At 42.3% G+C, this 13259-nt stretch overlaps 1 protein-coding gene across 2 annotated transcripts in view; it reads right to left on the bottom strand.

The window, feature by feature from the left end:
* LOC147712416 (omega-hydroxyceramide transacylase-like) overlaps window positions 1-13259 on the bottom strand; it is a 565370-nt gene that overhangs the window by 214442 nt on the left and 337669 nt on the right. For both annotated transcript variants that reach the window (XM_086923103.1, XM_086923104.1), the window contains exon 4: window positions 8148-8357. In XM_086923103.1, coding sequence (XP_086779229.1) covers window positions 8148-8357 — 210 coding nt within the window. The remainder of the gene's footprint in view (window positions 1-8147; window positions 8358-13259) is intronic.

Here is a 13259-nt window from a genome sequence, read left to right on the forward strand (position 1 = left end):
AAGAAGATTGTATAATTGCTAGTGTCGAGTTGAAAAATGTTTGTGCAGTGGTGGAAGGGGGTTGGTATGCAGCCATGGACAGTGATGTGGTTTTAAATGATGTAAAGAAATACATAACAAGGGGCTGGCCTAAAGAAAGAAATGTTGGTGTTGATTTTCAACCTTTTGTAAAGGTCAGTGATGAACTGTCATTAGAAGATGGATTAGTGTTTAGATCAGACAAGTTGATACCACCTGAGAGCATCAGAGTCACTATTTTCAAAAAAGCACACGAAGGACACTTGGGTGTCACTCTTACGAAACGCAGAGTGCGTGAATACTCTTGGTGGCCACAAATGGATAAGGACATTGAAGCACTTGTATTAGAGTGCCCCATTTGCGCCACTAGTGACAAGTGTCTCCGCACATCTGTTCCCCCTCTCACCCCCATACCCCTCCTGAGGCCCCTTGGGAGAAACTGGGAGTTGATGTACTAGGACCTTTTCATTATTTGCCTCACCAGTGCAAATTTGCTATTGTAATGATGGATTATTACACGAAATGCCATGAAGTACGGTTTGGACCCAGAGCTGACTCCCAAGAGATTCTAGAATTTATGAAAGAAGTTTTCATGAGAGAGGGCTTCCCCAAATACATCGTTACTGACAATGGGGTGCAATTTGTTTCTGCTGAAGTGAAAAATTTCCTTAAAGAATCTTCCGTCACCCATGTCAGAAGTTCCCTATACCATCCCCAAACCAATGGTTTAGTCGAAAGGCTTAATAGGGTAGTGGGAGACTGTGTAAAGTGGGCTATCAAACACAACAGGTTGATTCCGCCCACTATGTTGTGGTTCTACAGAACAACTCCCCACTCTTCTACAGGCATTTCTCCCTTTGAATTCCTGAGGGGAAGAAAACCTTGCACGGAATTTATACTTGGTTGGATGTCTAAATGGTTCAGGTTCAACAGTTCCCCACACGACTTAGATGAAAGAGTTAGACTTAAGGTGGAAGAAACTCAATCCAAACAAAAAGAATACCTTGATGAAAGGAAGAGGGTGGTCAGCAGGGACTTTGCTGTTGGTGATCTTGTTAAAATAAAGGAACAGGGATTTGTAAAAAAAGGTGACTCCAAGTTCAGCAAACCGGCTGTTGTAGACAAAGTGTGTGGCAGTGCTGTTCGTGTCAACGGACGCAATTGGTGGAACGTGAACAAGATTGTAAAAGCAAAAGATATTAATGGTGATCTGTGTAATTTAAGAGGTGATCTAGATGGTTCCTCTGATGGTGTTCCAGGCAACAGTGCAGTTATTGATTCAAGTTGTCCTCTCGCTGTTCCAAGGAGGAGCTCTAGAGTGGTCCGCATTCCGGCCAGATACAGGCGTTAGCTTTCCCTTCTATCTTCTCTTCTTTTCTTCCCCATTCTCTGTGTTTTCTTTCTGCTCTTTTCCTGTTTTCTCTCTCTTGTCTGTTGAGAAAAGGAGATATATGTAATGTTCTAGCTTATTGCATGCCCTGCGCGCGATACCTGTTCAGCGTCAGCCTCGCGCCGCCTGTGTGCGTGCGTCAGGCGACCAGTGACAGTTTGATGACAGTTGGTGAATCCCCTGTGAACTGTGCAGCGGCACTTGTCGCTGACTCCTGTGGGACTCAATGAATGTATATAAGTTGACCTAATTCAACCACGTTGTCCTCGAGTTATTACAAATTTGTTGGCCGATCTCAACTGTCCCATGGGGTTGTAGAAACCAAATCTGGCTCTGAGGTAAGAGGCCTCCGATCGATATAGAGCATCATGCACTAGAACAAGAGCCGTGAATTTAACTCTTTCCCTGATGGGCAGCCAATATAGTGTCTGCAAATAAGGTGAAATCTGTGTTCTCAAAAAGGCACATTTAACAGGAGATGGGCTGCTGCATTTTGGATCACTTGAAGTCTGTCCAACAGGTACCCTGGTAACCCGAAATATTTCATTACCGTAGTCGATTCTTGACATCAGAGCCTGGATGACCAATTTCTTCACCGGAAAGGATAAAAGAGGAAGAAATTTCTTTAGGGAAATCATAATGCCGAATCAGGTGCCTACCAATGCTTTTACTTAGGCCTAAAATACAGGCTGTTATCAAATCTAATCCCCAGATTTGTAACTGATCTTTTCTGGGGTTCTGGGGGGAAGGCCTTATCTGGCCAAAAGGGAAACCAAATACTGGTGAAATTTTACCAAAAAAGAGAAATTTTGTTTTCTTTTCATTGCGTTTAAGTTGAGCAGTTACTAACCAGTGAAAGACAGCTGTAAGGCAAGTTTTAATCTGTGTACCCTGCAATGCAATTCCCTTATCCGAAAAAAGCAGTTGTGCATTACTTTGGCTCCCATATTTTCTGCTTGTTGGGTCAGAGGTGTAATGTATAAGTTATAAAGGGTAGGGCTTACAGCAGAGCCCTGCAGTGCTCTCATTAGTCCATCACATGAGCTGCCAGAACATGGAGGAATCCAAACGTGTTGACTCCTATTAGCTAAAAATGATGTTAGCCAGTCCGAGGCCTGCCCAGTTACTTCAATGACCTGAAGATGGTCCAACAGCATTAAGAGGGGAACAATGTCAAATGCTACCGATATGTCTAACATATTCAGTACAGTGTTCCCCCCGGCATCCAGAATTCCTCTAATATGTTCTGATGCCTCCACCAATGTCGTCTCAGTGCTATATCAGGCTCTGAAGCCTGACTGGCTGAAGTATGGCAAATTGCTAACCTCCACAAAACTGGAGAGCTGCTTGTTGACATGTTTTTTCAATCATTTTGGATAGGACAGGCAGCACAGCCTATAGTTAGCTAGAGTGGTCGGATCCGCTGCAGGCTTTTTCACAAGTGGAAGAATATTTGCTTGCTACCACACACTGGGAACTGTGGCAGTCTATATTGATGCATTAGGAATCGAGTTAGCCACATGATTAATGGTATCAGCCCATGATGCAAGTAAATTAGGGGGGCAGGGAACTGCAGGAGACTTTCAAATCACGCATGGAGCAATCCAGTGAAATTGGCTCCAAATAATCAGCTTTGCCTTAAAAACAAGAAACTTGTTAGCTTGCTGTTTAATCCATGAATCGTCATCTAACCTTATACCTGGTGACAAACTGGATTGACTCCTTAAGATCTTTGCATTGAAAATACTATAGAGCTGTTCACACCATTCTGCAGAGACTTGATGTGAAGTGACAGATGCTGATGGGGACAGGAAACTCTTAACAATTGGGAAGATTTGTCTAGGCCTATTCCTCGCCTTTCCAATCATCTCCTCGCAATCAAAACCAAAATCAACCGAACCACTCCTGAGGCGGAAGCCGGGACAGTCTGCTCTGTGTTTATTTTAATATTATAATCGTGTTTTATGTGCTTTTAAACCACCTTTCACTCACTGTTGTGCACTTTCCCTTAAGCTGCTTCAAAGTACCTCGCACAGCGGATTTCAGCGCTGGTGCAGGCAGGGAATTATATCGCCGCCATCGCGCGCTCTACCCCGGGCCACGCCCACTTTCTGAGGCCACGCCCACCAACCAGAGCCTTTAAAAGTCGCGCTGACTCACTAGCGCGCTAAAACCAAAATCAACCGAACCATTCCTGAGGCGGAAGCCGGGAGAGTCTGGGAGAAGTGTGGCTCAATGGTTAGAGCTGCAGACCCTGATGCAGAGGTCTAGCCCGGGACCAGGGTTCAATTCCCCGCCTCGGCGGGTCTTGGGCTCAAAATCCCACGGACCTGATAATTCTCGCCTCGGTGCCTATTCTAATCATCAAGTCCCACTCTGCAACTTTGGGCAATAGCTTGCTTAATCTCCACAACGGCCCCCACAACGCTAAGGATTCCTGGCTTTCACCCTGGGGGTGCCCAGGAGTGGACGCCTCACAGGGAAAGCCAGGACGGGTTCCACAGTGGTATTCGTACAAGCGCCTTGATACCCTTGCTGGTGAGTAGTGCGCTATACAAGTATCAATTTACATTTACATTTACATTGCTCTGTGTTTATTTTAATATTATAATCGTGTTTTATGTGCTTTTAAACCAGGTTTCACTCACTGTTGTGCACTTTCCCTTAAGCTGCTTCAAAGTCCCTTGCACAGCGGATTTCATCGCTGGTGCAGGCAGGAAATTACATCGCCGCCATCGCGCGCTCTACCCCCGGGCCACGCCCACTTTGAGGCCACACCTCTTTCCTCTCTTTATCAATGTGTATTTGCCAAAAGCGCAGCGGACGAGCGCAGCGCACGCCGTCAGCGCACCGAAGGCGCGCCAAAGGCAAGCCCGTCTGCGCCCGTCCGCGATTGTACGCGGTCCAGGGCCATACCTTATGCCCCTCAGGAGGGCCGCGTACGGTGGAGCAGGCAGGAACTACTGACTTTCCGCAGTAACATTGCCGAGTCCTGTAAGCATAACATGCGAGTGGAGGATAACATAGGCTGCGAATACTGTCACTTTTCCTATGATCCTGGCAGGAACGTGGCCGCTACAGACTATATCTTGAACTGCGGCCTGCTCAATGTACGCTCGCTACGTAAACACAAGTTAGACTTATACGATCTACTCACTGAGAAAAAGTGGGATCTTGTGTTTCTAACTGAGACATGGCTAGATGAAGAGTCTACCCCTGATGCCCTAGAGGCACTCCCAGAGGGCTATATAATGCATAGAAAGGATAGACCCACTGGCAGAGGGGGGGTATTGCAATTGTAGCCCAGGAAAGTCTACAATGCAACTAGACTATTCTCCCATCCTGGACTGTGAGGCAGGGAGTTTCACTGTTAAAGTGAACAACGGCTGCACGCTGAAGGGCATGTTAATCTATAGACCCCCAGGCCCTATAGCTAGGTTCGAAGAGAGTCTGGTCGAAGGCATTATGGAGACTGTGCTATGCAAAGATAAATTCCTGGTTCTTGGAGATCTTAATTTACACCTGAACAACCCTACAGACAATGTTAGCAAGATTTTTTGCCAGGCACTACGATCCCTCCAGTTGAATCACATAGTAAGTGGCCCCACTCATCAGGTAGGACACCTGCTTGACCCTATATTCGTTAATTGGGGGGAAGTAGAAGCTATGACCTCCATCCCTATTCCCTGGTCGGATCATCATCTAGTGCCATTCTCCATACAAATTTCTGGGGCAAGATCTCCGCAGCCAGCAACACTGTACCATCTTAGGCGGAGATGGGCCACCTTTTCCCAGGCTAAATTCTGTGCGGCGCTGACTAAAGGGGGGAGCCCTGGGGGGGATGATGCAGATGTGGTTAACACCAATCTATGTAAGCGCATCAATGAGGCGCTAGATTGCACAGCCCCACTTTCTAGGGCCAAATCGGGAGGCCGTATTCAAAAAACTGACCCATGGTTCAGTAACGAACTACGAGTCATGAAAGCTGCACTGAAGCGAGTCGAAAGACAGTGGCGTGGGGCTCCTTCCAAAGAAACCAGAGACGCCTATTTGATTGAGAGGAGAATTTACCATGGGCTTATTAGGAAGTCTAAAGCAGCATATTACACGACCAGAATTAGCGAAGCTGGTAACTCAATGAAGGAGCTCTTTTCGCTCTACAAAACTCTCTCGAGTGGAAAGCCAGCCATTGCCCCAGATGACAGCTCGGCCGAATCCTGTGATAGGATCACAGACTTCTTCGTCGATAAGATAGCCAAAATTTACTCTGCATTTCCGATTCAACCCATTGATGGGACAGAATTTGTGGAAAGCCCTAGGGAAGGGGAGGATAGACATAGATTGACCAACTTTGTCACCCCGCCTCCAGAAGACCTCTTAAAAATCTGCAGATCTGTGAAGTCGGGAACTCCGCGGGATCCCACCACACCTAAACGTCTAGCTAATAGCCTAGTGGTATTGGAACCCTATATCAGACACTTACTAGACGTGTCTTTCAGCACTAACACCGTGCCCGAAGACTGGAAAAAGGCGGTGGTTCTACCCCTTAGGAAGAAACTCAACATCAGCTTCGATAAGCTAGAGAACCTCCGGCCTATCTCCCTTCTGCCCTATCTGGCCAAAGTGGCTGAAAAAACGGTCAATTTGCAATTGATGGATTTTGTGGAAGAGGCCGCCCTACTACACAACACCCAGTTTGGCTTCCGCCCCGCCACTCAACGGAATCGGCTCTCCTGATGGCGGTGGAGGCCCTACGTCAGGGGGTGGATGAGGGTCATACTATGGCCCTCGTCCTATTGGACCTGAGTGCAGCATTCGACACTGTAGCTCATACCACCTTGCTACAGTGTCTGAACAGTGGTGGAATATCTGGAGCTGCACTCAAATGGATCCAATCCTTCCTGACTGGGAGAAGCTTCCAGGTCCGTCAGGGCGATTATTATTCCAGGGACATCGGATTGGGCCAGGGCGTTCCCCAGGGATCGTCCCTGAGCCCCTCTCTATTTAATCTTTATGTCTCCCCAGTGGCCCCGATCGCTGTGGGCCATGGCCTGCAAATTGTGTCCTACGCCGATGACACACAGTTGGTTATCTCCCTCTCACGTTCCCCCGGCCTTGCTGCTATGGACAGTTTCAGAGCCTGCATGCAAGATCTTGCAGCCTGGATGTCCACTAACTGCCTCAAATTTGATGGCAACAAGACCGAGGTGCTCGTGGTGGGGGGGGAACCCATCTGTTTGGTCGTCGGTGTGGTGGCCCACTTGCTTAGGGGAGGCTCCAACACCTCGTCAGGAAGTTAGGAACCTTGGAGTCTGGCTCGACGTTGACCTGTCCTTTGGACCCCAGATAGGCCGTGTGGCGGGTGTCTGTTTTAGCGTTCTAAAAAACCTACGGAAGGTCTTAGATCTCCTTCCTACGTCTGCTCGTAGAACGCTGGTACATGCCCTCGTCACATTGCACCTAGATTATGACAATCTACTGTATCTGGGAGCAACCTGTAAAGTAATAAACCGCCTTCAGGTGTTACAGAATGCGGCAGCTCGCCTCATTCTAAAATCTCCCAAAAGATCGGCCTCTAAAGCTGCCCTTCAGACCCTCCACTGGCTGCCAGTAAGGAGCAGAGTCGAATTTAAGGCCCTTTGTACTTGTCATCGCATCCTTGCTGGGAAGGCACCAGCACCACTCCAGAATCTAGTCACCAGGTATGTACCAACACGCGCCCTGCGCTCCTCCCAGGGAGGCCTATTAAAGGTTCCTAGGATAAGGAGGGCTCGCATGGGAGGAAGATCATTCCGCTACCTGGTGGCGAAGAGCTGGAATGCCCTACCCCTTAACCTCCGCCTGGAGCCATCTGAATCCAGCTTCCGAAAGAAGCAAAAAACATATCTATTTTCATGTTAACTGGGCTTACTTCACTCTTCTGCTTTTTGAGTTCTTCGGTTTCAGCGCAGGGACACGCCATCTGAGCGTACCAGGCGCTTTATAAAATTCCCTTATTATTATTATTATAATCAGCTTGTTTGGCTGTAGTAATTGAAGCATGGTATTCCTTTAATGTTAATTTTTTATTATTATTTTTTTTTTACTGTTATAAATTAAGTAATCCTTACTCTATTTCCGTTCCAGCACCTTACAATGTTTAGTTCTGGCTATAAGAGTGTCAGAAAACCAAGGGTTGGAAGGCTTCCTGCTGCTCATTCTGCTCAGAAGAGACAGTGATAGTTCCGCCGTAACATTTCTATTCCAAGTATCAAACCTTGTGATATCCTTCTCAACCAAGCCTGAACAGCCGGGATGTGCTGTTCCAAAACACACATGAACTCCGCCGGCTTTACCTTATGATAGGCTTTCAAATTGTGAATCAGCCTGCCTGGAGCTGGGTCGGTATGTTTCCAATGCAAACAGTTTTATGCCACATCAGTAGATGAGAATTTTCCTAAGCAAACGCATTACTCATTTTTTTCTTTAACCGGACTTCTCTCAAAATTGTTCCTGTCTTATTTCAACAAATAGTCATTCGATGGGCTGTACTTAAAATAAATACATTCCCAGTCCTGGTTTTAAACTTTCACTTTGGACCTCAATCAATTATAAGGGGTGTATTCTAGGTTCGCTTTAATGAACCTATGGAATGAAGTTTAAGATTGCAATGGTTTGTAGATGGAAAAAGTGAGTCGGAATATGGCGTACCCTATAGTAACATTATCTACAGAGAAAAATAGATTTCCTAAAAACTTACCATCGACTGGGGTGGGAAGAGACAGTAGGTCATTCTGGAGATGTTCTCAATGGAAAGCTGGAAGCTGGTGTTTAAGACTTCTAAACAGCTGTAGCTGACAGGGCAGTCCCTCGGGCAGATGTCATGTTCGCCAGTGAATGGAGATATTGTAATCAGAGACTTCAAGCCAAAGCGGGGCTGCATACTAGTAAATCCCCCGTCGACATATCTCTGTGGAGAAAATGAAGAGGAATCGCTTCAGTTCAATTTTAACTTAACTTTACTTTGATAGCTTAATAAAATATGTGACCATGGAGCATAAAGTCTTGGACTTTGCTTTTCAAGCCGGATTATTATTAGTAAGGCACCAACATGAAACCACTTAGTGTCTTCAAAGTTAAACGCATCCAGCTGAATTGTTATCAATAGAAGCCCTGTTTATGGACTCTCAGACCTGTTGACGTTTGAACAGCTAAGTCAGTCTTTTTTTCAGCTCTATAACTCCAGCTGTAACCTCTTTGGCCAATTCAAAATAACACACATTTTTAATTCAAGAAGTAAAGCGCAAGCTTACTCTGTACCCAGGCAATCTCGAAATTGCAACCCTCCCTTACCCACTCGTTTTTAAAGGATCACTGAAATAATATCGATGACACAAATATAGAACTACCATAATATCGAGGAAAAAATATAGAATGCAAAAATATCGAATTCCTATCTCCAAACAGGTAAGTACAAAAATATCGAATCAAAAATATCGTTGTAAAAAATATAGCTAGTCAAAATATTGAATTTTTTAAAATGCTTAAAAGTAATTATGAAATATTAATAATGAAATAATAAATATAATTAACGTAAACATACTTAAAATACTTACAGAGCCTTAAATTTAATAAATAATTAATGTAAGTTACAAAAAAACATACAATTTGATTTCCTAATACATATATATATATATATATATGAACGTAATATTAATAAAAAATATACAATATTTTTACAGTAGGATAGCGGAAAGGGTAAAATTTACTATTACCACTCCAGTGAGTGCAAGAGTAGAGAAAGCGTTGGATAGCGAAGGGGTAAAAATTACTATTCCCACTCCAGTGAGTGCAACAGTGGGGAAAGCGTTGGATAGCGGGAGGGTAAAAATTACTATTCCCACTCCAGAGAGTGCAACAGTAGGGAAAGATTTGGATAGCGTAGGGGTAAAAATGACTATTCCCACTCCAGAGAGTGCAACAGTAGGGAAAGCGTTGGATAGCGTAGGGGTAAAAAATACTATTCCCACTCCAGAGAGTGCAACAGTAGGGAAGGAAAGCATTGGATAGTGGGAGGGTAAAAATTACTATTCCCACTCCACAGAGTGCAACAGTAGGGAAAGCGTTGGATAGAGTAGGGGTAAAAATTACTATTCTCACTCCAGAGAGTGCAACAGTACGGAAAGCATTGGATAGCGTAGGGGTAAAAATTACTATTCCCACTCCAAAGACTGCAACAGTAGGGAAAGCGTTAGATAGCGTAGGGGTAGAAATTACTATTCCCACTCCAGAGAGTGCAACAGCAGGGAGAGCGTTGGATAGCGTAGGGGTAAACATTACTATGCCCACTCTAGAGAGTGCAACAGTAGGGAAAGTGTTGGATAGCGTAGGGGTAAAAATGACTATTCCCACTCCAGTGAGTGCAACAGTAGGGAAAGCGTTGGATAGCGTAGGGGTAAAAATTACTATTCCCACTCCAGAGAGTGCAACAGTAGGGAAAACGTTGGATAGCGTAGGTGTAAAAATGACTATTCCCACTCCAGGGAGTGCAACAGTAGGGAAAGTAAATACTTCATATATTAATTAAAATAAATTAAATATTAATATCAATTACAAATGAATTAAAAACAATTACCAATTTAATATAATATAATAATTAATCAATTAAAAAAACAAATATTGTTTTTATTACAAATCATTACCTAATAATACAAATTAATTACCCATTGCCAATTAATTAATTAGCAATTGAAAAATAATTAACAATTAAAAATAAATAACAATAAATACATTTAAAAATGTAATTAATTACAATTAAATTACTTCCCACCCTAATCCCCTATAAACCCACAACCCGCTACAGAAAATAAATTAATACAATTAACATAATTATCAATTAATCAATTAATAAAAATTAATTACCAATTAAAAATTAATTACCAAATAATTCAAGATAAATACCAATAAATAAATTAAAACATTTAATCAATTATAATTAAATTACTTCCCACCCTATTCCCCTATAAACCCACAACCCGCTACAGAAAATAAATTAATAAAATTAACAAATTAAGTAAAATTAATGACCAATTATAATTTAATTAATTATCAATTAAAAATTAATTAACAATTAAATCAAGATAAATACCAATAAAAAATAAAACATTTAAATAATTATAATTAAATTACTTCCCACCATATCCCCTATAAACCCACAACCCGCTACAGAATTAAATTACGCAAAAATTAAATACCATAAAATCCATTACTTAAAATAAATTATAAAATAAATACACTCTTTTCACACATATACTAACATAAAAAACACTTACAAAAATTCGATTTTATTAAAAAATCGATATATTTAATACCTATATTATATACTTTGATATTTTGACTTTTATGTAAATCGATATTAATTTACTTACCTCAAATTTGATATTTTTGTTGTCTATATTCTGTCTATTCGATATTTTGTCCATTCTATATTATTAATTCGATATTACTGCAAATCTATATTTTTAACTCGATATTTTGGCAGTATACCGTTTTTAAGTCATCATTAAGTCCTGCCCCTCTCACTGTGACTCACGGATTTCACTGCCAATCTCACACTCTGCTCTCAGCAAGCAAATGACATGGCCTATTTTTGGGAATTCATATTTAATTTTTGGGAAGGCTCAGGTGTGTGATTTAAAATCTCTCCTCCGATAGATCTTTTTAAGTTGACTGAGAAGACAGGAAAGCTAACAATAATAAAAATAGTTGAATCGTCGTGAAGTCCATTTGGCCCCACAATAGGTATCGGTAACTGAAGTTAACGGATTTTATTTCCAATTTTATTAGTCAATCCAATATATATTCACGTCAGTAAAATATTAGAAAAATACAAGTTTACAACTGGCAAGCTAAAATATCACAATCGGTTAAGTCTCATTAGAATAAGGTACTAATTAATCACAGTAATAGAGAAACTGAGAATTAGAAAGAGATGTTCTGTAAAGTAACCCCAATTCTTTCTCCTAAACATGGATACATTATAAAAGCATCTAATCAAGGTTCTAAGTTTACAATAAGAATGGTCTATACTAGAATGGGGTCTCAAGGAAATTCAGAATTGCGAGAAGGTGTCAGCATAGTGAAGACTCTAGTAGAAATCTCCCAAAATGAGAATAAGTCTTTAGCATAAAGCTTCACACTTGCAAGAATGGAGAAAGCAGAGAGGTCTTTACCCCTCAATGTCTAATGGAATCTGCTCTAATTCCTGACAGTGTGTACAATAATTAAAGCAACAGAGACTTCAACAGCAGTTGTATCTCTTCCCATCCCTCGAGGAACCAATCATCTCAATCCTCTTGAACATCCGTTGGTTCCTGATACACAATGAATAGGAGGCTTCATCTGCTCATCAGGGCTCCACGTTCTTGCTAAGATTTCTATTCTCAGGATTTACTATCAAGAAACTAATACAAGCACCAATACTCCTTCCTCTAGCAAATGAAACCTTGAGAATGCACCTGCAAAAGAAAAAGCATGCGAACCAAACTATTTCAGAATTAAGGCCTTTATTCAGGCTAATTTTAACTAAGCATTTAATGTGCACTTCAATTTCATGGTTATACGTACACACGTGTAACTACTAATAAGCTGCACACAGTGAGCAAAGAAATACATGTTTACTTACACAAATACATGATTCATATTATGTTGAACATTACTGCATACATTTATAAATCTCTAAGTCTTACATTGAATGCAGTTCAGTAATGCGTTTAACTGTGTCACACACGTTAATATTAAGGAACACAGTAAATATGTCAAGTCCACATGTATAATTGCACTTCTGTGACATGTAAGGTAGATCCTAAATTATGCTGCTTTACTTTTATCCACTTGCATCTTTCCTGCTCTATTCATCCTGCCCACATTCTTCTCCACCCTCATGTCTTTTTTTCCTTACCTCTGAAAGGGTCCTTGGGCTGCATATAAGTCACACAAAATTCACTGTATGAGATGAATGCAAGCTCAATCACTTTCAGGGATCCATGTTGAATATTAAAACCCAATTGTGGGCAGTGTATGAATATTGCTCAGGATGTAGGTGAAGTTTGCCGACTTCACAAAAGAAGAAATTATTTAGCATTACTTGACCCTAATTTCAAGCAGCCAAATTTCATGCTCAAGAAAGTGGCAATTCAGGCTGCAGCGAATTGGATGTTGAGTGGGAGGAGTTTGCAGTAATTGCTGCTCTGTAGCTGTGCATTGTTAATTTCCTCTGCCAGAAGTTCCGCCGCATAGAGAAGGACTTCTGGCTGAGAGAATAGAAAGTGCATAGCTAATGGAACAACTACTTACCAGTAATCTTAATTTCCCTGAATCACAGTTCTCCTTGTCACAGTACTGACTTTATATGGGTTTTATCTCCTGCACAGGACTATTCTGAATAAACGTAAAATAACCTAACTCCCCTTTTTATTGCAATAGCATAAGACCTACCCTCTCTGTTAAGGCTAGATGGCAAATGGATACTGGTGATTGCATGGGAAACTGAAGAGGAGGAGGATTGAGCGGGAGATGGTACAATCCCTGATCGACACTTGCATTATTTTGGAGAATCAAGGCCTTCTCAGCCACAATGGAGCAACTATAATTACTGTCACCTCTCCTACTAAGTCTTCTGAAGCACCCTTGGGAGGAGGGGAATCAGAGCAAAGGCGTACAAGAGACCCTCTGGCCACAGGAACGATAGAGCATCTATTGCATAAGTTGGAGACTCGAGGCAATGCAAACAGATCTATTGTCTGCAGGGCTGGACTATGAACGAAAACTGGCCCTGGCAATTGAATCGGTCGGCTGGGGGGAAGTTTGGAGG

Source organism: Lissotriton vulgaris, chromosome 5, assembly GCF_964263255.1.
Source record: "Lissotriton vulgaris chromosome 5, aLisVul1.2, whole genome shotgun sequence".
Taxonomy (NCBI): domain Eukaryota; kingdom Metazoa; phylum Chordata; class Amphibia; order Caudata; family Salamandridae; genus Lissotriton; species Lissotriton vulgaris.